The sequence below is a fragment of the Calypte anna genome, chromosome 17, assembly GCF_003957555.1.
Source record: "Calypte anna isolate BGI_N300 chromosome 17, bCalAnn1_v1.p, whole genome shotgun sequence".
Classification (NCBI taxonomy): domain Eukaryota; kingdom Metazoa; phylum Chordata; class Aves; order Apodiformes; family Trochilidae; genus Calypte; species Calypte anna.
Genome location: NC_044262.1, coordinates 8,837,006 through 8,863,785, shown reverse-complemented (window position 1 = coordinate 8,863,785; position 26,780 = coordinate 8,837,006). Strand labels below are relative to the sequence as shown.

Genomic DNA, 26,780 nt, shown 5'->3' with positions numbered 1-26,780 from the left:
CAGGGTTCTGCTTCTGAAAAATCACACTAATAACCCCAAGAGCCCTATCCAGAGCATCCATCCCCAAATCCCAGCTCTCCCACTGCTGGGACTTTTCATCACTCTCCCTGCAGCCCTGATCCCCAAACTTAGAACTGGTTTGCTCCCCTCCCCAGGCACCAGCAAGGTCATTGCCCTGACTCCAGTTGTTCCCAGCACCCACCCACTACCAAACTGGAGAATAAACAAAAATACCACCATAAATATGACAACTTTATTAAAATAACATATGAGTACAAATTAATGATTATAGGGATAAAGTTCACTGTCTGTAAACAAATATATTAAAAAAGAGCACGTCTTTTTGTGATATAAAGTGCAGTTATGTTCCATATTATTACAATATTCAGCATTAGGGGCAGGGGGGCTGTAAGGACTGATGGAACTAACATTTGATTATAAGATAAAATTCTCTGAAAAAGTATACACCTACATATACAAAAAAAAAAAAAAAAAAAAAAAAAAAAGGCTGAATTCATTAGCAATCAAAATCAGCTTCCCACCACATCAGAATGCCAGCTCAGGAGACCACAGAGGTCCCAAGGATAAATTAAGAGGCACTCACCGCCCTTTGGCAAGGAGAAACTTGCACTTGACTTCATACCATCCCCTCACCACCCCCAAAAAGGAAAGAAAAGAGGAAAAAAAAACCAAAAACAAAACCAACCCCAAAATCCAAGACCTTGGAAACAACATGCACATGTCTGCAGTTTGTAGGGGAATCAAATATACAGGACTTTATATACAGCTCTGCTCCCAATGTACAGCGGGGACACCTCTGCAGCCCAAGCCCAGCCCTGCCAGCCCCCCCTCCTCCACATGGGAGAGGGATAGTAGTTCTGCAGCGTTGGGAAAACACAAACCAACCCCAAAGCATTCTAACATCAGTCTGGGGGATGTGTAGCTCTCCCTAAGTGGTTTGGGGAGGGCTGGCTGGGGGCAGGAGCAGCCCTGGCAGGCGATGGCACTAGGAGTGGGGGTGTGCGGCAGGAGCGGCAGCAGGCTTTGCTGTAGTACCAGTGGCTGCAGAGGTTGACTTTGATGGCCAGAGCACAGTTGGTTCCTGTCTGGTCCTGGCAGCTGTCATCTAGGGTAAGAAAAGGCCCCGAGATGAAAAAGGAAAACAAACCATGGCGAGGTTATGAGCTTGGTTTCCCCCTGCTCGCAGCCGTCCCCGACCGCCACCGGCTGCACAGCAAATCCCCCCGGCTGTGACTGTCACCCCTAGCAGACCAACCCCTGGGAAACACCACAGAGTTTCCTTAGAAATATCATGTCAACCTAAACAAAGGCTGACCTGTTTCATCCCACCTGGCCTGAGGAATTTCATTTGGTCCCAGCACTGAAAAAGCTGCCCAAGGATTGTGGGACCGAGGATGCCTGGCACTGAGATGTCCCCATGCTTAGGGACACCCATGCTGGGCACAGGGTAAGCACACAAACACTCAATTTCTGTCCCAAAAAAAGCTAATGGGAATCCCACAGTGTTGCAGAAGGAGTTTGGGGCAAGTGAGTTGCTAGAGAGAGAAAGGAGGACAGAGACTGCTATGACACTCTGCCAGCTCCCTTCAGAGCAATATTTGCTTAAAACCCATTTTAGGAATAGGTTTTTTGCTTAAAACCCACCAGACACATGAAACCAGGCTGCTCCTGAGACAGGCACCTGCAAGCACCATCCCAGCATCCCAGTGAGGGGACACAGCAGGGCCAGAGCCAAGCCAGAAGCCAGACCCAAATCTCTCTCCCTTTCCATGCTTTTTTGGGTTTGTTTTCATCCTTACTCCCAAATTCTACTGAAGAATTAGAACCATGTGTTCACTAAAGATCACAGGGGCTTTGAGCCAGCAGATGAGTCAGATAACAAGATAGTACCAAATCCCACAGGACATTTGGAGACCGAAAATCATTAAAATAATGCACAGACCAAACTTTCTATCTGGAATCACCCAGAAGCAGCACTCCAGTCAGCTCTCCAAAGCTCTCTCCCTTTTATCTTAAGGTCAAAGCATGATTCTTTTGAACTCTTCCCTTGATTTAACAGAGGTACCTCCTTTACTTGGGCACAGAGAGAGGGCTGTCCCCTTATATCCCCTCCCTGGGTGACTAACTGGGGGCTGGTGGAAGCCCAGATGCTGGAGGTGCTGCTGGCAATGGGACTCACCCGGGGGCTCCGTGGGGCAGGGCTGGAGGTCACAGGTCTGTTTGCCCACTGGTTTCACCAGTGGTCACAGCCCCTGACAATGTCCTTCCCTTGGTAGCACTCACATCCCGCATCCTCACGCCGATGCCACAGGTTTTTGTGCACTGGGGACAAAGAGAGGGGGTAAGGAGAGAACCTGCTCCTGGGGGGCTTTGCTAAGCCAGGACCTGCTGAAAAAGCCAGGCTGGGTGGGGATGGCAGGGCAGGGGGGATGAACTCTCTCCTGCTTGAACATCATGGTCATCCCTACAACCACTGGCCTCTTGGCTTCATCTTTGCTTTCAGTCTCTGCCCAGAGATCCCTGGCTGTGCTCCCACCCCCTGGATCTGCCATCCTCCCTCTGAATGGGCCAGCTGGCTTGTCCATACCCTGCTCCTGTCCTGCAGCCCCCCCAAGGCCATGGGACCCCCCTCCCCAGTCTCCCTGTGTGGTTTGCAGAGCTGCTCCAGGGCTTGGCACTCCCTGCCCTTTGGATGCCTCAGCAGGCTGGGCTTGCAGCAACTGCTTGGGCTAAATTATAGGCTGTGATGAGGGTGTGCAAGACTAAACAAAAACGAGGCACCTGGAGCATGGACAAGGAGAGCTGCCTCAGGGAGGGCTTGCAGGGAGCTGGCTATGGCCCTCGCAGCTCTTGCCCACCTTGCTGAGTCTTGTTCCCATGGCCATTGAAGCCCTGGCTCCCTTGGGAGACCATGCAGGGTGCTGGAGCAAACTGTATCCCCTGCCCCTGCATCCCCTGGGCTCCCATGCACACCCATCAGCAGCTGCAGGTCAAAGGAGGGGTGGAAGAAAATAAGGAAAAAAAAAAAAAGAAAAAAAAAAAAAAAAAAAAAAAAAAAAAAAAAAAAAAAAAAAAAAAAAAAAAAAAAAAAAAAAAAAAAAAAAGAAAAAAAAAGAAAAAAAAAGAAAAAAAGAAGAAAAAGAAGAAAAAGAAGAAAAAGAAGAAAAGAAGAAGAAGAAAAAGAAGAAAGAAGGAGAAAAGAGAAAGAAGAGAAAGAAGAGAAAGAAGAGAGAAAGAAGAGAAAGAAGAGAAAGAAGAGAAAGAAGAGAAAGAAGAGAAAGAAGAGAAAAAAGAGAAAAAAGAGAAAAAAGAGAAAAAAGAAGAGAAAAAAAAAAAAAAAAGCCCATAGCACCATAGCAGGGCAGGCTCTATCCCAAGCCCCTGGGGGCTGCAGAGCTTCACCCACCTCCTTGGGCTGTTTCACAGCTGGTGTGAGCCTTGTGCAGGTGTGTGTTGAGGGAAGGGAATTTCCCTCCCTCACACAGATGCCCAAGCTGCCTTGAGCTCCTTCCCCACTCACCTCTGACCAGGGGGTCGTGTACCACTTGAAGCATGGCCTCTCAAAGCAGTTGTCTCCTCCATGGGCTTCTTGGTGAGGTCGCAGTCAGCGGGGCTGCGGGTCTTGATCTTCCCATTGACAATCTCCAGGCAGAGCACAATCCTCTTCTTCACCCCTCTGCCACACGTGGTGTTGCACTGCAGGGACACGAATGAGGACAAATGAGACCCCCAGTCCAACCCCACCACAAGCCATCCCCCCTTAAAAAACCAACCCTTCCATCTCCAAGCACTCCCCAGCCCGGGGTAGGGTCGGACTTACCCGCTCCCAGTCCTGTGCCAGCCAGTGTGAGGGGCAGTTCTTGTCCCACAGGGATGGATGGCCAGTGGCTTGGTCTCCAGGTTGCACTGGGACTCTGGCACTACTCTCCCATCACTGGTTTTTGCAGTAGACATGCCGGATCATCCTGCCCTGCCCGCAGCCACCGCTGCACTGAAAACCACACCAGGCATGGGGGAGGTCAGCAACGGGGCAGGCACCACACCCATCCCCATCACCTCCCCAGGATGGAGTCCCAAACACCTCCACGGTGCTCAACCACCTCCCCAGCACCACCTTTCCAAAGCACAGAGGTCTCCTCAGGGCTCAGCTTCAAAAAAGCTTGCAGCATATCCCACTGGAACCAATCACCCCATGCTGGTCCTGAGCAAAACTTGGCAATCTTTTGGGTCAAGTCCCCAAGTAGGGAACCCTGGGGGGGTTCTCCAAGAAGTCAAGACAAAAGGGCATGTAAATGGCTGCAAATATTCCTCCCCATCCTTCAAAGGGCCGGGTGGGCACTGCAGAAGCTGGGGGTGGGGCGGGAGTCAAGTGCTCCTCCAGCCTTTCCGTGGCCGCTCTCGCAGAGCCCTGGTGGTGTTGCAAACAGCAACCACTGGCTGGCCATGGAACAGCTATATTTTTAGCTGATGCAAATGTATTAAAAACAGGGTAAAAATACGCTTGGGATATAGCTGGGGTCTCTCTGTAAGTGGAGCTGTGCAGGAAGGGAAAAGGGGCAATTGAGGGGTTAGGGGGGGGAAAGAGTAAGAGGGAGAAGGAGAAAAAAAATTGTGGAAAAGTTCATTTTTCTGGGCATGGAGCATCAGCACTGTGAAACAGACAGACAGAGGGGTGGCCTGACACCAACTGAGGGACCTCTCTTGGGGTTTAAGCCCTCCTGAACCCATCCTTTGCAAGGAGCCCCAGGGAAAAGCTGCCAGGAAGCCCTGGGCCCACTGGGATCCTGGATCAGCACCCAGCAGCTCATCCCTGTTCCAAGGAAAGCCCAGCACCCACAAACACCTTCAAACCAGGTCACCCAGGCCAAGTCCTAGTGACAAACCGACCGGGAGGTGACACTGGGACTAGGAAAGCATCAGGGGCTGAAATCCTTTGGAGATCCTGAAGATCTCCAGACCCAGATGCCCAGGGTCTGTCGGGGCCGGGTGAGGATGAACCCAAACAAACCCAAACTCCCAGTGCCAAAGACAGGAGTAAAGCCTGGGTCACGGTGGCCACTGAGCAGCCACCTCGGGGTCTCACCGGTCCCCAGTCTGAGACAGTCCACTGCCTGTCACAGGGTGTTCCTGTGCAAGTTTCTTCTCAGCCAGGGGCCGGGTGCTGGCATCACAGAGCTTCTCCTCCTCCGAGCAGCGGATGTCCCGGGTCACCACGCTCCGCTCCCCACACGGGCTGAGCACTGCAGGGCAGGGACAACATCAGCAGGGATTTCCCCACCCACCACATCAGCTGCTTTGGTGGGTTTGGTTTGCTGTTCTTCTTTTTTTTTTTTTTTTACATTTTTATCATGAAACTCTGAAAAACCACACACTGACAAGGCATAGGTGACCCTAAAAAAAACTCCCGAAAACACCAAACCACCAACCCCTCTTCCCAAAACCCCCTCATCAATCAGCTTAAGCTGCAGGAGGGTGCATCCTGCCCGGGTGCTGTGCAAGCTCTCAGCTAGCAGATGCCAGGGAGTGAAAACCCAAGGCACCAAAAAGATGCCTGCTCAGAGCTGAGGGGTTTTAGCTGTCACTAAGAGAGGAGGTGAGATCCCCTTGTCCTTCCTCCTGGGACAGCCAGCTCCTTCCCTCCTCCCTCCTCCTTGGAGCCCCTCTCAGCCTCCCAGCTGAGAGTTTTCTGCTGGGATAAACCTGGCACCGTGCAGCCCCGTGACATGATTTAGATCTGGGTTTGAGTGACTCCAGTCCCACAGACACACACTGATGTGTGCAGGGTGGAAAGGTGGGAAAAGGGTCAGCAGCCCAGTGCTGGGATGCACTGCACTATGTTCATCCTCAGATTCCCAGAATGTGCTCTTTCCTTTTCCTTTCCTTTTCCCTTTTCCTTTTCCTTTTCCTTTTCCCTTCTTTTTCCTTTTCCCTTTCCTTTCCTTTTTCCTTTTTCCTTTTCCCTTTCCTTTTCCCTTTTCCTTTCCTTTTCCCTTTCCTTTCCCTTTCCCTTTTCTTTTCCCTTTCCTTTCCTTTCCTTTCCTTTCCTTTCCTTTCCCTTTCCTTTCCTTTCCCCTTTTCCCTTTTCCCTTTTCCCTTTCCTTTTCCTCTTCCCTTTTCCTTTTCCTTCCCCTTTTCCCCCTTTCCTTTCCCTTTCCTCTCCCTTTCCTTTTCCTTTCTTTTCCCTTTCCTTTCTTTCCCCTTTCCCTTTCCTTCCCTTTCCCCTTTTCCCTTTCCTTCCCTTTCCCTTTTCCCTTTCCTTTTCCCTTTTCCCTTTCCTTTCCTCTGCTCTTGCTTAGAAGGGGTCTGGGCTCGATTTAGGAATGACCAGGAATGACATTTGCTCCTTTGCAGGGAGCCAAGGAGCACGTGGGCTCCAGGGCACAAGTGCCACACGCTCCACTCACGTGCAGCCCAAACCCGTGGGTGACCAATGGCATGCGACCTCCTCACCCTGGAGGGGACCCAAGGCTTCATTTAGCCAAAAAAAAAAACCAAACTTGACTCCTTGTGGTTGGTCCCCCCTTCAGCCAGGGCCCTAAAAGGCTGAGTCCCCAGGTGGCTAGGGATGAGTTTGGGTTGGAAACAGAACAGAGGAGCAGGGGACAGGCCAGACTCACCTCGGACCACTCAGACATCTCCCACTGGGGCCCACAGGCTGGGTTCTTGCAGACCTTGCGTTCATCGGGCGGGTGATGTCTGCTGACTCACAGAGGTCGCTGTAGACGGAGCTGTCAAAGCCCGGGGAGATCATTTTTCCAGCATGCGACGATGCGGAACTGGAAGCCCTCCCGCAAGGTACGGGAACACTCGCGTCCAGCTGCTCGTCTCCCCACCTGCAAAGAAGAGAGAAGTGTGGCACCCAGCACAGTGGACCGGGGTGGGAGCATCCCCTGGGAACCCCTCCTGCCTGGTTCCGCTTGGGAGAGGGGATGGAATAGGAATGAGCTGCCAGGTGCCAGGGTTTTCCCGTGGGATGGGATGTGATTAAGTCTGTGGTTTCACCCAGGAGAGCCGAGCTCATCCTGCAGGGCTGAGTGGTAAGTCCAGAATGCCAAGAGGAAGGAGATGCCAGCACAGTGAGGCACAGACCAGCACTCAGCTCCCTGGCAGCACCCACATCTGCCAGCACACCACACTTCCTGCCCTTTTCTGCACTTTTTTGCCCCGAAGTTGACCTCTCTTTTTGAGCTCTCTTCTGCAGCTCCAGCTGAGCAAGAGAGGACACCACCATCCATCACCTTGGAAACCCAGCAGTAATGTCACACAAAGCACCCATCTAACTTTGCTAACCTCATGTGATGGGCTGGAAGAGCCAGGATCTTCTCAAAGGCATTGCCACTACTGACCTCCTGTTACAAGAGCTTGTAAGCCAAGCGAAAAGACACGAAAAGGTGAAGACTTCTTACAGTACAGTAACATTTCCCCCCATTCCTGGAAGTGTTGAAGGCCAGGTTGGATGGGAACAACCTGGGATAGTGAAAGGTGTCCCTACCCATGGCAGGGAGGTTGGGCCTAGAAGGTCTTTAAAGTGCCTTCTCAACCAAAGCATTCTGTGATTCTATGTTTATAGCAATTCTGAATTAAACAATAAGCTGGAAAATTAAAAAACTAAATGGATCAGAATTCACAGCTCCTCTGGACATGGAGCTGCCCTTGTGGCCACCCACTGCTGCTGCTCACAGAGCAGGAGAACTGCATAGAGGATGACAACATTTAGAGATGCTCCTAAATTTCAGAAGAGAGATGAACCAAGGTCATCCCACCCCAATCAGACAAAATTCTCTTAGCACTTCCTCTTGGCAAAGCATTGCCAGCCCAAGCAGTGTCCCCTCTGCATAAGTGCAGGGACTGTGCTCAGATGCTGTTTGAGCTCCTGGCAGCTCCTGAGTTGCAGTCACAGAGCATCTCTTCTCTCCCACAGTGCCAGCCCATGGTGTGGGTACAGCACAGCTTTATAGCAGACCAGGGGATAATCTAAGCATGAACAGAGCCCTAATGCTTGTGCTAAAAAAATACCAAGTTAATGCAAAGAGAGATTAAGTCTGGACCCAGCAGCAGCATCATCCACTTCCACGCCTTTCTCTTGCCTCAACTGCATCGTGCCCTGGCAGGAGGAGACCTCACACTGCAAAGGGCAGGTACATCCCTCCCTTGTCCTCCTTCACCTGGGGCAAAAGCAAGTGCTCACCATGGTGCAGGTCCATACCTTGTCCCTGGACCCCCTGTCACAAGTGACACCATACCAGGGGATGCCCCAGACACCTTTATTTCTCACTTTGCCCTTTCTGCAGCCTGACTTCACTGCAGTCCTGCCCACCCCTGCTGTTACCTGCAGAGCCACACACACACTTGTCACCAACCTGCAACAGGACTGTCCCCTACCCCCCAGCCTGGATCTGGACTGGGGTCACACTTTTTGGTTAAAGAGCCACATCAGAAGGGAAACCTTCTGAAGAACTGTTCCCTCTGCCCCAGCTCTGGTACAAGCAAACCTCAGCCATGCTGAGGATGCTGAAGGAACCAGGGGACTGGATTTAAGGAACAGTTTGCCCTCCACACAGTTCACAGTCCTGTTCCTCTGTGTGCTGAGCAGGATCCCAGTGGTACCATTAGAAGCTGGACCTGATGGGAGGCCTGGCTGCAAACTCTGCCAGGATTTATGAAGTTTTAACCCAGCATCTTGAGCTGAAGCACTCAGAGGAAAGTCTTGCTGCATCCTAGGCAGACACAACCAGAGGAGGAGGGACAGGGGTGCCACAGGCCATCCCTCCTGCCCCCACCCCTAATCCACACCAATCCCTTCCCCCAGGCAGGGCAGAGCACCCCAGGAGCACCTTGCAGAGGTGGTACCTTGGCTGGCACTCTCTCCCAGCACAGAACTCATGGACAGGCTCAGGACGGGTCATGGCATCACAGTACGCATCGTCCACTTCGATCCCATCATAGCGAACACACATAGCATAGGTGGACATCACTCCTGGTGTCAGAGAGAACACACACACACAACAGAGGATGCTTGGTGACTTTGACATCCAAACTCTTTGCTTTTTTTCTTTTCTTTTCTTTTCTTATCATTTTTTTTTTCTTAGGGCTGCATTTTCCATATCCCAATGGCAAACAGAGAGCTGGACTTTCCAGCCCTTGGAATGGATGCTGCTGGGCTTTGGTAGCCACCCAGCCAACACGGCAGCACAGCTGAGTTTGGCCAGCTCTGAAGGTGGGCATGGCCACCCTGCCAGGGCTTGCCACCAAGATCAATATATGAACTAACATGTTTTTATAGAAATATCCAGGGCAATGAGTCTGGTCGGCAGCTCCCTCTGCCTCACAGCCATCGGCTCCCACCCCACCGGCTGCTGGGTGAGGTGACAGAAAACAGTCCCCCACCTCCCCATCCCCCCACTCTCTCTCTATGCATTATACCCGCCATCTGCCCTGGGTGCCCCCAGCACCCTGAGCCAAGAAAAGCTTCTGGGGCTTTCCAAGGAGACACCTGCCCCTTCCTGCCTCCCTCGCAGAAAGCACAGGCAGCCAGTGTCGTCAGAGCAAGCCCTCCCCCCACTGCAGCCTCCAGTGCCAGAGTAAATGTTGTGAAATCCATTCTGGGGACCTGGCTGGGGACCAGGAGGCTGCTCGGCTACAGGTAACAAGAATTGCAGCTCTCGGGAACATATGGTTTACATGAAACCAAAAAAGATCTACAGCTCTTGACATGGTCTCGTTCTCTGCGATATGTCATTAGGAAAAGGCAGTGAGAAAAAGAAATTTAAGGAAACTTTCTCTCTGCTAACTGCAAACCAGGCAGAGCAGACTGGGCCCTGTCAAGGGGGAAATTTGTTCAGAGGGGATCAAAGGAGTCAAAAATGTCCCAGAACATGTGGCTGATGAGATCCTGGGGAAAACGATGGCTTGCAAAGCTCCTGCTGCCAACAAGCTGCAGCCATGTCTCTACTGGACAAGAACAAATGCTTAAAAAATAAAATCCTTGCATTTGCTTTTTTGAGAGATGTCCCCCAGGCTGCTATCTCCTCTCTCCCCCTTTTTTCTTTCTTTCCATTCCAGAAGCACGGCAGGATCTGGATTCTTTCAGGGATGCCTGGGAGTGGCACAGGCGAGCGCACGACCCAGACGTCTGCTCCATCCTGAGAGATGGGCTTGGAGGGGCCAGGACCCCAACCAAGGAGAGGAGAGGAGATCAAGGGGCTGTAGGATTTTTTTTTTTTTTTTTTTTTTTTTTGGGGGGGGGGGGGGGGCAAAAATGGGGAATTTATGCAAAAACTAATACAGGCTGGGTTTTGAGAACCCTGGCATCTATGTCACTGTTCCAGACTTCCACCCTTGCAGCTGAGATCAGGCTCCAGGGCAGAGATCAATCAAAAAGCCAAAATGCTATTTTGTTTCCTCTCAGAGCTGAACAGTCTTCACAATTTCACACTGTGGGGAAGCAGCTGAGCTTTTCAAACCCCTCTGAACGGTCAAAAAAAGGGAGAAGGAAAAAAAAAAAATAAAAGAAGGCAATATACTGAGACTCAGCACAGGTTTGAGGATCCTGCTGAACCCCAGTGCCCCCCACTGTGTTGGAACACAAAAGTGACATTCAGAGCTCCCCAGGGAGAGTTTTGCAGGATTTGGACATGCTGGGCACCAACACCCCGATGCACCCACAAGGTCAGTGGGCTTTGCACACCATGCCCCCCCAGCTCCTCTCCCCATGTGTGCACCCAGCTGGAGCAGGTTCAGGGTTGTGCTAAACCAGCTCCAGAGGTGATGAGCTCCCCTACACATCCTCAGGTCCTTCCCATCCCTAACAGACAGAAAAGTGACTCACACACCAGGTGATTTCAGCAGTTGTGCAGAAATTTGGCTGCTCCTTATAACTACTGTGGTACATGTAGAGCTGCAGGGTTTCATGGGAGGAAAGCTTCCACCTGTACATGTCAGCAGCACTCACACCTTGGCCCTTTCTTAACAACTTCAATCTGTTTCTAGCGATAAGCAAACAAAACAAAAAAACAAACAAAAAACAGGACAAAACAAAACAAAACAAGGCGTTTACAAGGCGAGCTGTGATAGGCATGTCAGACACACACATCTGCCAGCAGGCTGCAGTTCGATGGGTTTGGGTTTGGGAGGGATTTGCTTGGTTGGCAGTTGGTTTGTGGTTTGGTTTTTTTTTCTGATTTTTTGGGGTTTGTTTGTTTGTTTTAAATCAGTTTGGTTTGTTTCACAACATACCTGTCCTGAGCCCAAGTAGAATCCCCAGCCCGGTTAGAGGCAGAGCTTCCACTGTCTAGAAATAGAGAGAATGGGATAAAATACCCACAAGTAGAAACAGTTCAGAATTTAAACAAAAGTTTGCAATTTTTTTGTTTTTGTTTGTTTGTTTGTTTTGTTGGGTTTTTTCTGCTCAAATACACCTGGCCCTGAGCATTACAGTGACTAAAGGTGCAGTATCTCCTCCCTGGTGCCTTCCAGGGCCGGGCACACGGGGCAGAGCTCCTGGCTGCTCACTCTTCTGAAAGCCTCCACCTGGCACAGGAGCTCCTCAGCTTTGCTTCTCAGTTCACTTTGCTTTTAAACCCAAGGCCGCTTTTGCCACTCTTGGTTGGGTTTATTTTTAGGTAATTTGCATCTCTGAGACCCACGCTGGCTCAAAGGCGGAATGCCAATCGGGAGAGGAGTTAAGGGAGGCAGCCTGGGGTTAATAAAAAAGAAAACAAAACAAAAGCATTTGTCAAAGCAAGGAATAACAGCTTCTCCCAGTTCAGTGCAATGCTGGAAGGTTTGGAACACGTCAGGGATACTGCACCTTTACAACAAAAGGCTTCAATCTCCTCTCATACCTTTGTTCAAAAACCCTTGACACGGCTACACTGAAAATAGCGTACAAGGTCGGATCCTGACATCCAGTTGTCCTCTGGCCTGGCGAGATAATGCAGCTTGTATGATTTCTAGGCAGCAGAAGCTCTGAAATTGCCTTATTAGTTGTTCCTAAGGAAAAGTGGAGGTCCGAGTCTATCAAATCAACCTTTAAAAGGACATGTGAGAATCCGGCCGCTTCCTTTCGGACCCACCCTCCTTCCACCGCCAGCACTGAGCCTCCGGCAGGATTAAAAACAACAAAATCTCATTTTCCCTGTTGATTTTGCTCTGTCAGTTTGGCAAACGGTCACTTCCTGCGTTCGAAATGGAACTGAAATGAATATGACTATTTTCTGAGGAAAAATAGCAGCCTCAGCTCACTATAAATAGTGCTTTATCTTGCCAGAACAGCTTCCCCCAGGGACCCAGCAGCCCCCGAGCCCGGCTGCTGGCGGTGCTGCCGGCTGTGCCCCAGCCAGGAGAGGGCTCACAAGATGACAGTTTTCAGTCAGATCCATTAAAACATAGCCTACATCTGGGTTTTGTACTGGTTTTTTTGTTTTGGTTGTTTTTGGGTTTTTTTGCCTGGAAAACAGGGTATTACCTATATATTCCAATCTATACTCTGCTCTCAGGGGCACCAAAAAAAAAAAAAAAAAAAGATCAAAAAAAAGGTTATCCTGGGGCTTGGACTTCTCTCCTTTGAAAGGAAAAGATAAGCTTCCAAATAAGCTTTGTGCTACATCTGAGGACAGAAAACCTTTCAGCAGTGTCCCTTGAATGTACGTGGTCCTACATGAAGAGCTTCTCCTGCATGTAATGAGGTCACAGGGACAAGTTCTTCCCAGAAAATATCAGACATTTGGTCAGAGGCCAGTGCCTAACTCTGACCATTTCAAGCAAAGACAAAACTGTCATTTTGTTCTCCTCTAAATGCAAACAGCAGCACATTGTCCTACAAAGCTGGTGGGGCTTTTCCTCTTTTTTTTTTTTTTTTTTTTTTTCTTCTTCATTATGAGCTTTGTAAGAAGAGTCAAGTATTTTTTTTCCCTGCCTGCATTCTGCTTCTGCTTATCAAACAAAAATTTGTACCATTCCCTTACCCCAAGCTCAGGTCTGGGCTCCCCATCTTCCCAATACAGTCCCTGTAGCAGAAGAGTAATCCTAACAAGTGCACACAGACACCACAGATCAATGTCCAGAGTCCCTGAGCTCACATTTCTGTGTTTTAATTCAGCTTTTATTCTTAAGCAAAAGAAGCCCATAACTCCTGTTGCAGGACCAGCCCTGGCTGCACATAGCAGGGGATGAAGGACACAGAGTGCCTGGGTCTGCCCAGAAAGCCTGACTGCTCCAGGACAGGAAGAGCCATCCCTCAATTCCTGTGAGAGTGGGAATTATTCCAGAGAGGAAATATAACACCTCATGCTGGTGCTGGTAACTTCACCCATACCAAGAGCTACAGCAGTTTAGAAAAAAATAAAATGCTCCCCCTCTCACCAATCCCACCCCAGGGGTACAGACTGCCTGGTTACACTTTGCAGAGCTGATCCTCCCCTCTTTGTTCACTGACAAGGAATGAAAATGAGCAAAAAAGCCACTGCCCATCCCAAACTGAGCTTGTGAAAGACCTGGGATGTCTGAAGCCCAGGCTCCTGACCAGAACTAGGCTGAGCCCTGTGAGATACTGGGTCTCACAGTCCAGTTTTGCCCATCTCCAAGGATGGGGATCCCTCACCATTCCCCCCTCCTGGAGGAACAATTCCAGCCCCCAGATCACACTCCAGCACCCTGCCATGGCTCAGTGCTTGACTAACACTTGCACTGGATGATCTTAAGTCTTCTGACCAAAACAATCCCATGGTTCTAATAAATAAGAAGTTGTGGGAAGCAATAAAGGCAGGGAATAGGAGGGAATGCAGCAGAACCACTAAGGGAAGAGTGGAGGGAAACAAATGGAAACGATGGGTCCCCTGCAGGAAGGAGTTTAAATCCCTGCCCTGTCTCTTCAATAGAAGGACAGCCAGGGAAGGTGCACAGAGGTTTTTCAGTACCAGAAAAACTTCTCTGGAGCCACAGACAATGATTTGTGACCATCCAGAAGGAGCTAAGATGCTTAAGTGTACAGCACATAAAGGTTCCTGTATGGCCCAGAGCTGGGGAAGCATTAAACTTCACGGGGAGAGGTGTGGGTACAGGGTGCCAGGCAAGGGCACACAGAGAGGGTGGTGGGGACCAGGGCATCCCCCAGGGACAGGGCAGCCCCCTGCTTCAGCAGCTGCAGGCAAAGTTCCCAAGCCACGAGAAGAGATGCTAGACTCAAGCCCTTAGCAAAGTTCTAATGTTTTCCCTCATTAAGAAGTTTGTTGATACACTTGGCTGCACAGACATTTTCTTTTAGCATAATCTGGTACAAGCTCTGGATAAATACAGCAAATACAACCAGAGACAAATCCTAGACACAGACTCATAGATAAGCACTATCCTGAGACTCCCTTCCACCCAGCCCATCCTTGCCTGGATGAATTCTGCTGTTAAAAATAGATTAACCTTTTTTCTTTTCTTTTTTTTTTTTTTTCTTTTTTCCCCACCTTCCCTTTTTCTGACATTTCTGCTCCAAACCAGCCACTCAAGGGATCCTGAAGTGACAGCCTGGATATCAGCTGATGAGCTGCCACTGCAGAGCTTTTGAGATCCTTGTCAGAGCAGTGCCCAATTGCATCCCTCATGGCAGCAAAGCCAGGCTGTGCTGCAGGCCCTACAGAAGAGCTCCTGCTTGTCCTGCCCTGGTTCTCCAGCAGCAGCCAAGCTGGCAGGACCATGCCTGGGAGCTGCTGGGACCATGTGCTGGTCAACACGAGTGGGCAGGACAGTGGGTGGCAGTCAACAGGGGGAGTAAAAAGGGGCCAGGACCAACTTCTGCTGCATCAGAACTCAGAAGAAAGGGCCTAGGGAATCAGAGCAGGATGTCAAGAGCAGGCAAAAGGAAGAGGCTTCTTTCTGGCCTCAGCTCTGATAATGAGCTACAACAGGCAGGGAGCAATGCAGAAGCTGACAGACATCAGCATGGACTGGACAGCAGCCCCATGAAGGATGGGATCTGAGTTCTCCTCTTCCTTACATGCTCTCTTGACTTTCTGCTCCCAAGCTTCTGGCCCTTCCTTCCAAATTAACCCCCAACAGAAAGCTTTCACATACCTCATCCTACCCCCACTTACCTTCTGACCTCCCAAGCAGGTAGAAACCATGCAATGGGGTCTGCACCAAGCAGGGGGTTCCTATGAGCTGAGATCAGCAATTAATAGGATCAGCTATAGCTAAAGATGTGTCTCTTACCTTGCTTTGTGGGTTCTGTTCCCTTGAGGGCTGGTCATGGTGACAGTGGCATTTGAAAAGGGAGTCTCTGCAGATGTGTTGACACCTTTGCTCAGCTCCATGTAAGTGCTGTTAATGCTGTAGGTCACAATGCCATCTGTGTCCTCGTAGTCGACGTACAGGCTGTCAATGTGTGAGCCTACAGTGTTAATTGGGTCTCCCTGGGCAAAGATGCTGTTCATGGTCATGTTGAGCACCAGCTCCTTGGAGTCCGAGGTCTTCTCCAGCAGCTTGTCTGTGATGGCATTCTCAGAGAGGAATTCCCTGGAGGTGAACCTGGAGTCCAAGTCTCTGTCGTCATGGTCTGTCTGGTAAGTAGAGCTGGTTACGTTTGGATCTAGATTGGAGCCAACAGGGGGAAACAACACCAGTGACAACCACAAAATGCATTCCAGGCTGGGAGGCAAAAGCAGCCCTGGAGCAGCAGGAGCACATCAGAGCCTGAGCAGCCACCTGGGAGCCTAAAGGCAGGAGCTGGGGTCTTGGGAATGGGGAATCTCTTGGGGTCGTAACCCTTTGGGAAGAGTGTGCACCTCTGTGGGTCTCATCCTTGCTGCCACATGGCCAGAGGAGAGCTCAGCAGCTGCCAGCACTGCCCCAAGCAATAGCAGAGGTCAGGAAGGAAGATGTCTTCCTGGCCCCAGAGCCCATGCAGCCATGCTGGGAAAGCACTCGAGGCAGTTTGGTGGTGGGATGCTGCAAGGACTGGAGTGGGAAGGAGGCTGCTGGGGGCTGGGGAGAGGTGGGAGGGGATGGAAGCTGTGACAGGGACCTCTGTGCACCCAGGGCTCCCTCCTCTCCTTGGCATGAGGCAAAGCACAGCAGGGGCATTGGCAGGGACACCTTACCCGTGGCTGCCCCCCCACCCACCAGAAACCAGAACCTGAAGGGCAAAGAGGATTTATGAGCAGAGACATTTTAAAGAACTTTCCAAGGTTTCCAAAAAACAACCCAGCAGAATCACCAGAGGTAGGAACAGAGCATTTCTCAACAAGAGCTCTGAGAAGCAGAAGGGTGAGGCCCAAGTCTCCTCCTTACCTTGGGGTTGTTTGCCCTTCAGTTTTGGCTCACAGTCAATTGTTTCTGCTCTTTCATAGACCTCATTGGTTTCCTGACCTTTGCTCAAGTTTAAATCTTCGTCCGTGTCCTGCCTCCCAAACACCTGGTTCTCCAAGTCTATCCTTTCCCTGGAGATTTTCCCAAAATAGGTTGCATTGTTCTGGATGAAGCCCAATGGCACATCTCCATCAAACTCTCTGCTTTCTTCACTATCTGACTCAGAGAAGGTGTAGTAGATGGGCTGCAGATTTTTTGAGTGTGGCTTCCTCAGGAGGGTGTATTCAAATGTGATGGATGGATTCTTGCCATTTTGATTCCAGACCTAGCAAACAAATTAAATTATCAGGGGATATAGCAAGTGTATGACATTCAAAGCTCATGATTCAGCTTGAACTTGATAGTTGGTGAGCATCTACTTGGCTCTTTCCAATCTGCTTTCCACTGTATTGCCAGCTTCTTACAACTGGAGCTCAGCACCATTTCCCAAGGATTTTTTGGCAGTGCTGCCCTGAGGATTAGCTCAGGGACTGGGAGCTGCAGGTCACCTCTGCTGCTGAGCAACCAAGGACCTGGAGAACCACTTCAGAAGTTAGAAGTTAGTGACCATCACTTGCAAGCCCCTGTTCTGTGGTGTTATGGGGAATGATGAGCACACACACACTGCCTTCATCTCCTAAACCCCACTGGGCTTGGGGTCTCACAGCTGATACACTACAACTTCTTTTACTGGCCCAAGGAAGCACCCAAGCAGCCATCCCTTTCCCTTCCAGAGTTGCCCAAGGCTACGTGGAAGGTGACAGGGAAGAAAACTTGAATGCCACATCTTCGTATGCCTGATTTTAGGTGGTTTGCTTTCAAGAAAGAACTCAGCTTTCGGCACTTCTCTAAGCTATCTGCCCCTATTTCTTATTATTACTTTTCCTGCCAAGTAACTGGGCTAAAAATGCCAAGGAATGGAAAAGAAATCCCTTCCACAGTACCTGAAGCATCTTCCCCTGCAGAGAGGGGTTACCAAGCCCACATTCATTCCTCACAGCCCTGCCAGCAGCTGAGAGCAGACACAAACAAAATGGGTTTGTGCAAGGAGCTGGGCACAGGGGCTGCTCCCACTGCCCAGCAAAGCTGGGAAATGATATCAGACTCTGCTCCCACATTGATCCAACAGATTTTCCCCTCCCCATCACCCCCAGCCTTGCAAACTTGCAGAGTCCAAGCACACACCATGATATTCAAGCCCTGGTTCGTTGGTCCTTGTGCCACGATGTACTCGATGCCGGTCTCGTAAACATCCATGGGTCTGCGGTACTTGAACACCGTGCCTGCAATGTTGAAGTTCTTGGGGCTGTCAACTTTGTAGTTCCCATTGAAGAAATAATACCCAGCTTCATCAGCCACAGCTGCAAAGAGAGAGAGGAGAATCAGTGCCATGGCATGAGGGGCAGGGTGTGCAACCTTCCCAGGGGCTCAGTCAGGGTTATTCCAGTTATTCCAGTGTCACAGTGAGAAAAGCAGTGTTTCCCCCACAACACCATGAACTTGTCACCTATTTCCAGCACCCACCATGGGAAGAAGTGCCCAGAGTTCCAGGCCATGTGTTCCTTGACATTGCAAGCTCCTGGGGATGGGGTTTTTCACTACCTCACATCTCTTCTCACCCTTTTGCCACTGCCCAGTGTGACCAGTTCAAGGTCCATCAAGCTGTCAGCAGCAGGAGTGGCCTCCTGGGGAGCCCTGAGCTGATGCCACCTGCCCCAGCAGTGGCCCAAGAAGAGGTCACTCAGAGCCCAAGAACTGGGCTACTAAATCAGGGCTTTTTCACTCAATCTTCCTGCATGTGGCCACGAGCCTCTGAGGCAGCAGAGTGTGATGGAAGCAAATGTGCTTCTCTTGGGCAATTCCAGACTTTCCCTTGCTCCTGAGTTTCTCCACCATCTCCATCTGGATCTGGATGGTGACCACCACACTTGAGCAAGGCCACACAGGTCACCTCTCCCTTTTGTCCCATGGCCATTGCACATTCCCCAAGTGGGAGAAGAGCAAGGGGATCAGCAAGAGAGGTGAAGTCACTTGGCTGGCTGTGAGCCACCAGGATGTGTTTGTCACACCACGACGTTTTGTCACCCCACACTGAAGCAGTGAGGATAATGACCAACAATTGCTGCATTAAAGCACCAAGTGGGGACTCTGCAGCCCAGGTGCTCCGACTGCCTTCTCTGAGAGCAGAAACATCCTGGCTTAGGCAGCGGGGCTGGGATTTACACTGACTCTGGATTTAGCTCATGCCTGCAAGAAAATGACATTCAGCTTCACAGTGGAAAAAGCATTAGCAGAGAGGATGCATTCTAGGGAAGTACCAAGAGGTTATACACACCCAGAACATCTGCAGATTTTTTCCGCTCCACTATCTGGATATCCCTTGCTCCAGCAGGAATGTGTGTTACCAGGGAATAGCTGTGGGAAACTACAGATTAATGAAAGGAACTTTTGTAACAAATAGGCTGAATGAAAACACCGGGTAGTCAATACTGCAGCAGAGCAAACACATTGACCCTGATCCAAAATTAGTTTTAAGGAGCTATGGATTTGAGAAAAAAACCCCAAACCTAATAGTGCTAACTGTGAGGCTGCAAACAGGACCTTACCCTACAGAAAAGAAAAGGGGTATCACAGTTTTCTTTAAACAGAAAAGAAAATTATGTATCCTGGTTTATGCTGGAAAAACACAGTTAAGGGGGGGCAGAAGGGGAGTGTGTGCAAGGATGCAATCCTCATATCCACAGATATCACATTTATCTAAAATAGTGCAAGAAAAGAGCTCTGAAGATTGCTTCATCAGCTAGAGACTCTGTCCTGCGGCTCAGCACTGAGCCCTGACTAGCCAGGTTTCCCAAACCCAGTAAGAGATGACAACTGGTTGTCCTCCAGCTCCCCTAGGGCAGTGTGAACAAGTCCTCCTAAGGCCACCGAAGTGTCTGCAGCTTGCTCCATCCTAAGCAGCTCCTCAGAGAGCATTAATCATTATTCCCCAGTTGGATTGCTATATTTAGGACACGTAGGTTCTGTTGCTTTGTATCACACTAATATTGGAAATCCTGCTCTTTCAAAACATCCTCACTTCCTGTTATTACAAACCATTGTTTCTGGTCTAACTGGGTCATGAGGAAGAAGACTAGAACAGACACCAGCCTCGTACACAACCCTTCTGCACCATTCAGCATCAGAGACCTCAGGCTTCTGGGAAGCACCAGGCAAAAATACCCATTTCTGGAAAGATTTTCCCTGCCCAAATTTACAAGTGACATTAACCCACGTAGAACACCAGGGAAAAGTGGAGCAAAACTGTTGGTAGGAGCTGAAAGTAATTTAAGAAACAAACCAAAAAAAAAAAAAAAAAAAACAACATTTCAGTGTACAAATAAAGCCCAAAATGTCATCTTACCAAGATGGGAGTTTCCTTCCGGTAGCTGCCGTACGTGAGTGCAGCTGCTCCATCTCCTTGGCAAACTCCACATTTATCCAAGGTGTGGGTGGAGAAGAGGATGCCATCACAGCCAATGGGCTACAAAAATGCCCAAAGAGAGGACTGAGGGTCAGGCAACCGTCGCACCCATTGTAATTGTCTGAATGCTACTAACAAAATCTTTGCTATAATGTTTAACAACCTCACATTTTCCAGACACGCAAACCCCTCGGAAATCAGTGTATTTGCAGGATGTTCCATCCCGAGCCTGAACCATCAATTGTCTCTGACCATCCACGGTGGTGCAATGGAGGTCACAGGGCTTGCTAGAAATGTGAACATAGTCATCTGAGGGGAGAGGATATAAAGATTTATTCAAAACAGCAGAAACACAAAAACTTGCATCCTACCAATGTCAACGAAGCTCTGCCAAGCTCAACAACAGCAGCAACAGCACAATTGCACAGCAGCCAGTGGGTCGAACCTGCCCTCTCTTGTGTTTGGGGCTGGACAGGAGATTGCACATCTGATGGGTGAGAGCCCACTGCTCCAAACCTTTGCACAGCCAGCCCAGGAGGAGATGCAGCTGGGGACACCAGCAGTGTCACCAACACCAGCTCAGGGACACTGCTGGTGTGACACAGCCACTCCTCTGTGCAAGGGCTTGCAGCTGAGATACAGGTGCACAAAAACATGCACGTGTTCACACAGCAACAGGTAATACAGGAGTTAAATTGACACACGTGGTGGTATAAATAGAGAAATACATGCCCTAGGAAGGCTGTATGCAAAACTTGAAAACACAAGAGCTTTCCCACTAACATTCACCCACGCTGGAATTAATTCACCCTTTGCTTTCTCCAGGCTGGCTGCACCCACTGGCCCAGGAGTCCCAGATTTCATCATCTCCCCAGAAAGAAGCAAATTCCTATTTGCATCAGAACCCCAATGCACAGCACTGAACTCTGCCAACTGGGGAGCAGGCATATACCCACTGCCCTGAAAGCCAAATGTCAAAACATTATCCTGAAAATCCCCCAGGAGCCATGGGAACACCTGCTAAAAATCAAACCAGTTCCCTGTAGCTATTCTGGTGAATCATCTGGAAGAGCAAACGGGTGGACAGAAATTGTCCCCTGGCCATAGGAAAGGGACAAAAGCAGGCAGGTAGCTACAGATAACCAGCCTGACACAGACCAAGTTCTACCACACTGAGCCTGCTGAGGAGGACGGAAAGACAGGGGCTTGGCTGACATAAAAGGAGGCAATAAGTAATTTCATGAAGCATAATTGTGCTTGGGTATGGGCAGAGACCCCAAAAATAAGAAAATTGTATTAGATGCCATCTCTATTTTTAGGCTTTGTGAAGCTGAAGAAGGAGAACTCAGGAGCCTCTTCCTCAAGAGGGTCCTGGGTCCCCGATAGCTCTAGAAATTGGCCATGATTTTTGTTTCATGGTTGATTTTGATGGGAGTAAGATATTAAATAAAAAGCTCGTTCTCTGCCTCCTAGGTGATTTCTGCAGTTCTGCACTGCTCAACCAAGAGGAACAAACCAACTGCAAGCATCCTGGGGACATTTGACAGAGCACACCCAGGGTGTAGGAGAGAACAAATGTCACTGAAATGCAGCACAGCCAGCAATGGCCCCAGCTCCAAGGACACTTGTCAGGGTGAGCCAGACTCTCCCTGCCAGCACAGTCCCTCACCCCATGCTCTCACCATCCTCCTCCAGCCTTTCTGGTCCTCAGGAGCTATGAGCAACCCGGGCTAGAGCCATAAATTCATGTTTTTGTTTTCTTTTTAAGCTATCCTGCAGCTGCAAAACATGCCTTTGAACTTGGGAGACAGCTGATTGTGTCTCTGAAAAATCACTTTAAAACAGCAGAGGAGGAGCCTTCCTGCGGGCTATAGCATCATAACTATCAAAATATTTTGGCTAAGCATTATGAAACACACAAAGAATGTCTTGTTACCAGGATATAAAGGTTTCCATTGATACGTTCTGCCATTATACACATGGGAATTAAATGATGAACACTGCTCCTCTCGAAAGCTCCTTCCGTTTGCAGGACACTCCTAGAATGGGATACATTAATATCCTGATGAAAACAAAATGCGGGAAAGGTTTCTGGCACAGCTCAACCAGCTGCAAGGAGCCTTTCCATTGCCTGCCCCATCCAGAACCACATCCTCCTCCTCCCACTGCAGGGACAGCCAGGGAACCCCCAAGGGAAGATGGAGCAAGACCCACCCGCTGGGTTTTATACCCCCCCCCAGCACAGGAAAAAGGCACCAAAGAAGGGAATTCCAGGTGCTTGGAGGTACAACAGGGTGACAGCTACAGGGCAAATGGGGCTCAGAAATGCCAGCAGGAGAAAACAAGCAAGATTTTCCACAGCTGGTATCAAGTGTTCCTATTGAGAAAAAGGATGTCCTTACTTGTACTTTGCAGAGCTGGTATCTTTTGGATGTCCCAGTGCAAGTTTTATTAGCCAGCCCACTCACTGACTTTCTTCTGAATAAAGAAATGATGGTTAGACAGGTGTCAGAAACCCTTCTTTTCCCTTTTTTTTCCAAAATATTTGTCCCCTGCTCCATGTAACAAGGCCACACAGAGATCTAGCATGGTTTCACTGGAGCTGATAGCAAAAGTGTCTCTGTCTCTGTACCTGCAGCATCCACTGTTCTTATTACAGCATCCTAGGAGGTATCACAGGGACCAGGGCCTGGGGACAAGGTTTGCAAGGTGCAAAGCACAGAGCCATGCACAAAGCACTTTGGATCAGTGGGTCCCCAACCAACCCCACACCACGGTGTCCTCACTGCTGTGTCCAGAAGCCTTGAGAACGAGCTGACACTACATCTGCTGCCCATCATCTGCCCACAGGAGGAACATCAGGGCCAGCATGGGAATAGCTCGGCAAGGGTGTCCAGGGCACAGCATCCTCACAGGGCTTACCTCCTGCACAAGCTTTTCCAAACAACCCCTTTTCACCTGTGCTTATCTACCAAGTGGTGACTTTCTGGTCAAGTGGAGGTCCCCCCACCCCAGCAGGCAGGTCCCCTACCTCTGCCGCAGGCAGTGCCTCTCCTGGGACTTGACACCTCCCCCACAGGTCCTGGTGCACGCTGTCCACTTGGTCCACTCACCCCACCAGTATGCAGTGACATCTGCCCCTTCCTCCAGGCTGTTGGAGGTCTGTGCCAAGTCCTGCTTGAAGCACCAGGCAGGAGGGGAGAGAAGGGGTGGTCAACATCCACATGGTGGATCCACGGGTGGACTGAGGGCATCCCCTGCCCAGCCTGCCCTGAGCAAACCTTGTGTTTCCTCCTCCTCCATCCAAGGTCAAGTCTGAGATTTCCATCTTTCAAGAAACCCTGTGTTTTTCCAATTGTGTTTTCATTACAAATTGGAATGAAACGGCAATATTTGGGATTCCTCAGGAAAGGAAGTGTTCATTGTTTCACTCAGTTGGCAAAACCAAGCTCCCAAATAACCTAAACCCTCCGAGCCTTTTGGTGCTCTCTGACTCTTGCTCTGCAGTGAATTCAGGGAGCTGGAGAGCTGATTGCAGCCAAAAGCTTCACTGAAAGCTGAACGCAACCCTTGCAACACCACTCGGAAGTAGGAAAGGAAAGCAGTGGCTGCTAGGAAGATGGAGGAGCCCATCTGTTCCCTTTGCAAATGCCACCCAGGTTTATCACTTCAGGAGGGTCCCTGACCCCCCCACCTTCCCTCCTGGCAGGCAGCACTGTGACCATGGATCAGAGGGCAAATGATGGCAATGAGCTGTGCACACTGCCAGCCACCAAAGGTACCACTTAGGCTAAGCCCAAATCCTAAGCACAAAGCCAAATCCTACATCCTCAACTTGCCAGAGACCTGATGCATGCACAAACCAGCCCTGCAAATCCCAGGGGTCCCCCACCCCAGACACAGCCCAAACCCCCCCTTCCCAGCAAGGCAATGCATTTACCTGAGCAATCCCAAAGGCAACGTTGCCCACCAGGAGAAGGACCAGGATGCCTTTCAGCTGGGACTGGGCACTGATGGAGATGCTGCTCCACCTCCACTTAGATGTCTCCATCCTAGAAAGCAACCAAACACCTTGCTGAGCCAAATTTCCATCCAGCCCCACTGCCTGGGGGCAGCAGGAGCTGCTCTGCAGCTTGGGCTGCAGAATGTGTCTTCTCCAGCACTTAAGTGACACCAACCACCAGTGACTGCAAGGACTCCATCCTGAAATTATATTTAATTAGCAGAAGCATTAACGTGGTCCAGGTTCACATCCCATCTCAGCTGCTGTCTTCCAAACCCCAACTTTGCACTGGTTCCCAGCAGCTGCACCTGATACCACCAGTGCCAGACGAGGCTCCCAGCTCATCTTGGAAACCTTATGCCAAAGCAAGCATTGCACAAGAGGCAGCAAAGTAACAAGAAGTGTCCCTGAATCCATAAAACAGTGCATTTAAATATCACTGCTTAAAGAGCTGCTCCTAGAAGAGCGAGATTAAAGGCTTCATCAACAAAATGCAACTAACAGTCATTATTTTTCTTTTTTTCATTTATTCCACTCTAATTCCCAGCCAATTCCCAAGGCAGAAGCCTGTTCTTAGGGAAAAGAAATCACCCACAATTAAAGAGCAGAAATGAAGCATCCCAAGTGTCAGCCTTTCATCTCTTTCTCCTTCTGCCTCATGAAAGGGAGTAACCCAGAATGGCATTTTCTTAAATAAAACTCAGCTCAAAACCACAATACATTTTATTGTGAACCTCACTGCAAGAGCCAGAAAGGAGCAGGTTTCAGGAAATCATGCTTCCAAGCAATCAAAGCAGCTCATGTCTGTAACAAAGAGAAAAAGAAAATATTCTCCCCTAAGATAATTTCCCTTGGAAAGTAACTAGGCAGTATCTTTGGGAAGCAGGGAGCTGGGAGAGGTTGATGCTCCTGGGGAGAGGGGGCAGGACTGCAGACCTGCAGCATGAAAAGCTTCTTGCCTACCCCTTTTTCTTCTTGCAAGGGTTCTTGAAAGAGTTTTGGAAATGCAGAACTGCCGGCAATACCAGCCCAGCTTCAATATCTGCCTTAGAGAAATCAGCAGAGGGGCTTCCAGGTCCCCAGCTCCGCTCTGCAATCACCCCAGGGTAGAGGTCCAGCATGCAAAAGCCACTTTCCAAGAGGCAGATCCATTGATTAATGGGAGCCCGGAGCGCTTGGCCGGGGATCCCGGGGACAGGTGGCTGAGACTTGCCTTACACTTGGTTTTCATTAAGGCTTCCAGACACTTCTGACTCGAAGCCAATAACAGAGCTCGCTCCGAGTTTATCCTAGAGTCGCTCAGAGCTGCGTGTTTAAATAGAAGAAAAATTAAAGAAGCGGGGGAGGGATGTCGCCGACAAGCATCGCCGAGCCGGTACCGGAGGGAACCCGGCGGGGGATGCCGGAGCGGCGGCGGGCAGGAGAGCAGCGGGGGCTCGGGGAAGGGGCCGGGGGGCGAAACCCCCGCGGGGCCGGGCCGGGCCGTACCTGGAGGCGGCGGGGCCGGGCGGGGCGATGCTCCGGGACCGGGAGATGCTCCGGGGCCGGGCGGTAGCGGCGAGGAACAGCAGGAGCAGCAGCTCCAGACGCTCGTTCCCTCCCTCCCTCTTTCTCCCTCTCCGACTTCAAAGGGCAGCTAAAAGCGCCGGGGATTGCAGCGAGGAGGAGCCGCCGCTGTAGCTCCCCCCAGCCCGCGCCGGCCGCTCTTATTAGCGGCAGGGATGGAGAGGGGGGGTGGGAGGTGGGTGTGCGGAGGGATGGAGGAGGGGGAGCGGGCGGAATTCACACCTCTCGGCCCGGGATGCCCCCACCCCGGTTAACCCCTCGCCTCCCCCGGCGCCGGTCCGCGGCCGCCAGCCGGTTTCCTGCGGCGAGACCGGGGGGGCACAGACGGGGGGGAGCCGGGCGCATGCGTCCCCTCCTCCCGGCACAGGCAGCGCTGAGCCCACCCCCCAACCCCCCGGGAATCCCCCCGGAGATGCTGCGCTCCCCACGCCTCGGGACGGGACGAAGAGCCCGGTATTTGCTGCCCCCCCACCCCCACCCCTGCATGGCCAAAATACTCCTGGTACCTCCGTGCGGCTGCATCCCGCGTCGGGAGGGCTGGCTGGGTACTGTCTGCCAGGGGTTTCATAGAGGAGCAATAAACCGAATCCCTGTGATCCTGGGCTTTTGGTGTCATCTGGGAAGGGCTGGTGGCCGTCGTGCTGCTTGGGAGAGTTTTCTGCCACGCAGAAGAGTGGTGGTCAGGTCAGGGTTGGTGCCGGATGAGAATGGTCCCCTTGACAACACGTGTGGAATCTGTGTGTGTTTGTCTCTGTGTGTCTGTGTGTGTCTGTCTGTGTCTGTGTGTGTGTCTGTGTCTGTGTGTGTGTGTCAGAGAGAAAGGCCCATGGTGAAACGAGGGACAGAGCTGCACAGGGAGTGTAACCTGTACACAACATATATGAGCTGTTCTCTGTGGTCTTTAGGTGTTAAACGTGGTTGATGTGACAGCTCAGGGAGGTGACACACAATCCTGTGCATCCCTTTGCATGTCCCTGCACACAGAGTGGTCACATCCCAGCAGCTCTGAGCAGCCCCCCTAAACCATTTCCTTCATCTCACCAGAGATGTTTCAGCTCAAGCCTTCTCTCCATCCCTTCTAGATCTGCCCCACACAGGGCAAACCCCATGATCCCAGTGGGGCACTGGTTCTGCACTCAAGGCCATCACTGCAGCTTGCTGGGGTTATTGCCACCCGCCACTCCTGACTCTTGGTGACAACATTCAGCCCTGTCACCATTAGCCATGGGCCAAGAACTCTCCTCTGCAGGGCCTTGGGGTGTGCTCCAACCCTGCCATGAGCCATAGATCCCTGCCCAGCTCCCAGAACCCTGCAGGAATCACTGTGGGTCCTTGATGGCGTTAATTTGGACCCAGTCCTCCCAGGGATGGCTGAGGGAACCTGAGCAGAGAACC

General features: G+C 50.7%; 1 protein-coding gene across 1 annotated transcript; it reads right to left on the bottom strand.

Moving 5' to 3' along the window:
* Positions 1-814: 814 nt before the first annotated feature.
* Positions 815-25,327, bottom strand: ADAMTSL2 (ADAMTS like 2). Its single transcript, XM_030461320.1, is given in 30 exon segments — positions 815-1,126; positions 2,201-2,266; positions 2,269-2,301; positions 2,304-2,343; positions 3,542-3,591; positions 3,594-3,717; positions 3,842-3,888; positions 3,891-3,963; positions 3,965-4,012; positions 5,105-5,158; positions 5,161-5,261; positions 6,626-6,709; positions 6,712-6,775; positions 6,777-6,841; positions 8,861-8,998; position 10,358; positions 10,903-10,926; positions 10,928-11,006; positions 15,220-15,611; positions 16,125-16,141; positions 16,297-16,639; positions 17,539-17,714; positions 18,689-18,768; positions 19,740-19,876; positions 19,980-20,125; positions 21,753-21,855; positions 22,219-22,294; positions 22,848-22,990; positions 23,757-23,868; positions 25,308-25,327. Coding segments are annotated over 29 exon segments (3,018 nt in total). The 5' UTR covers position 23,868; positions 25,308-25,327; the 3' UTR covers positions 815-923.
* Positions 25,328-26,780: the final 1,453 nt, after the last annotated feature.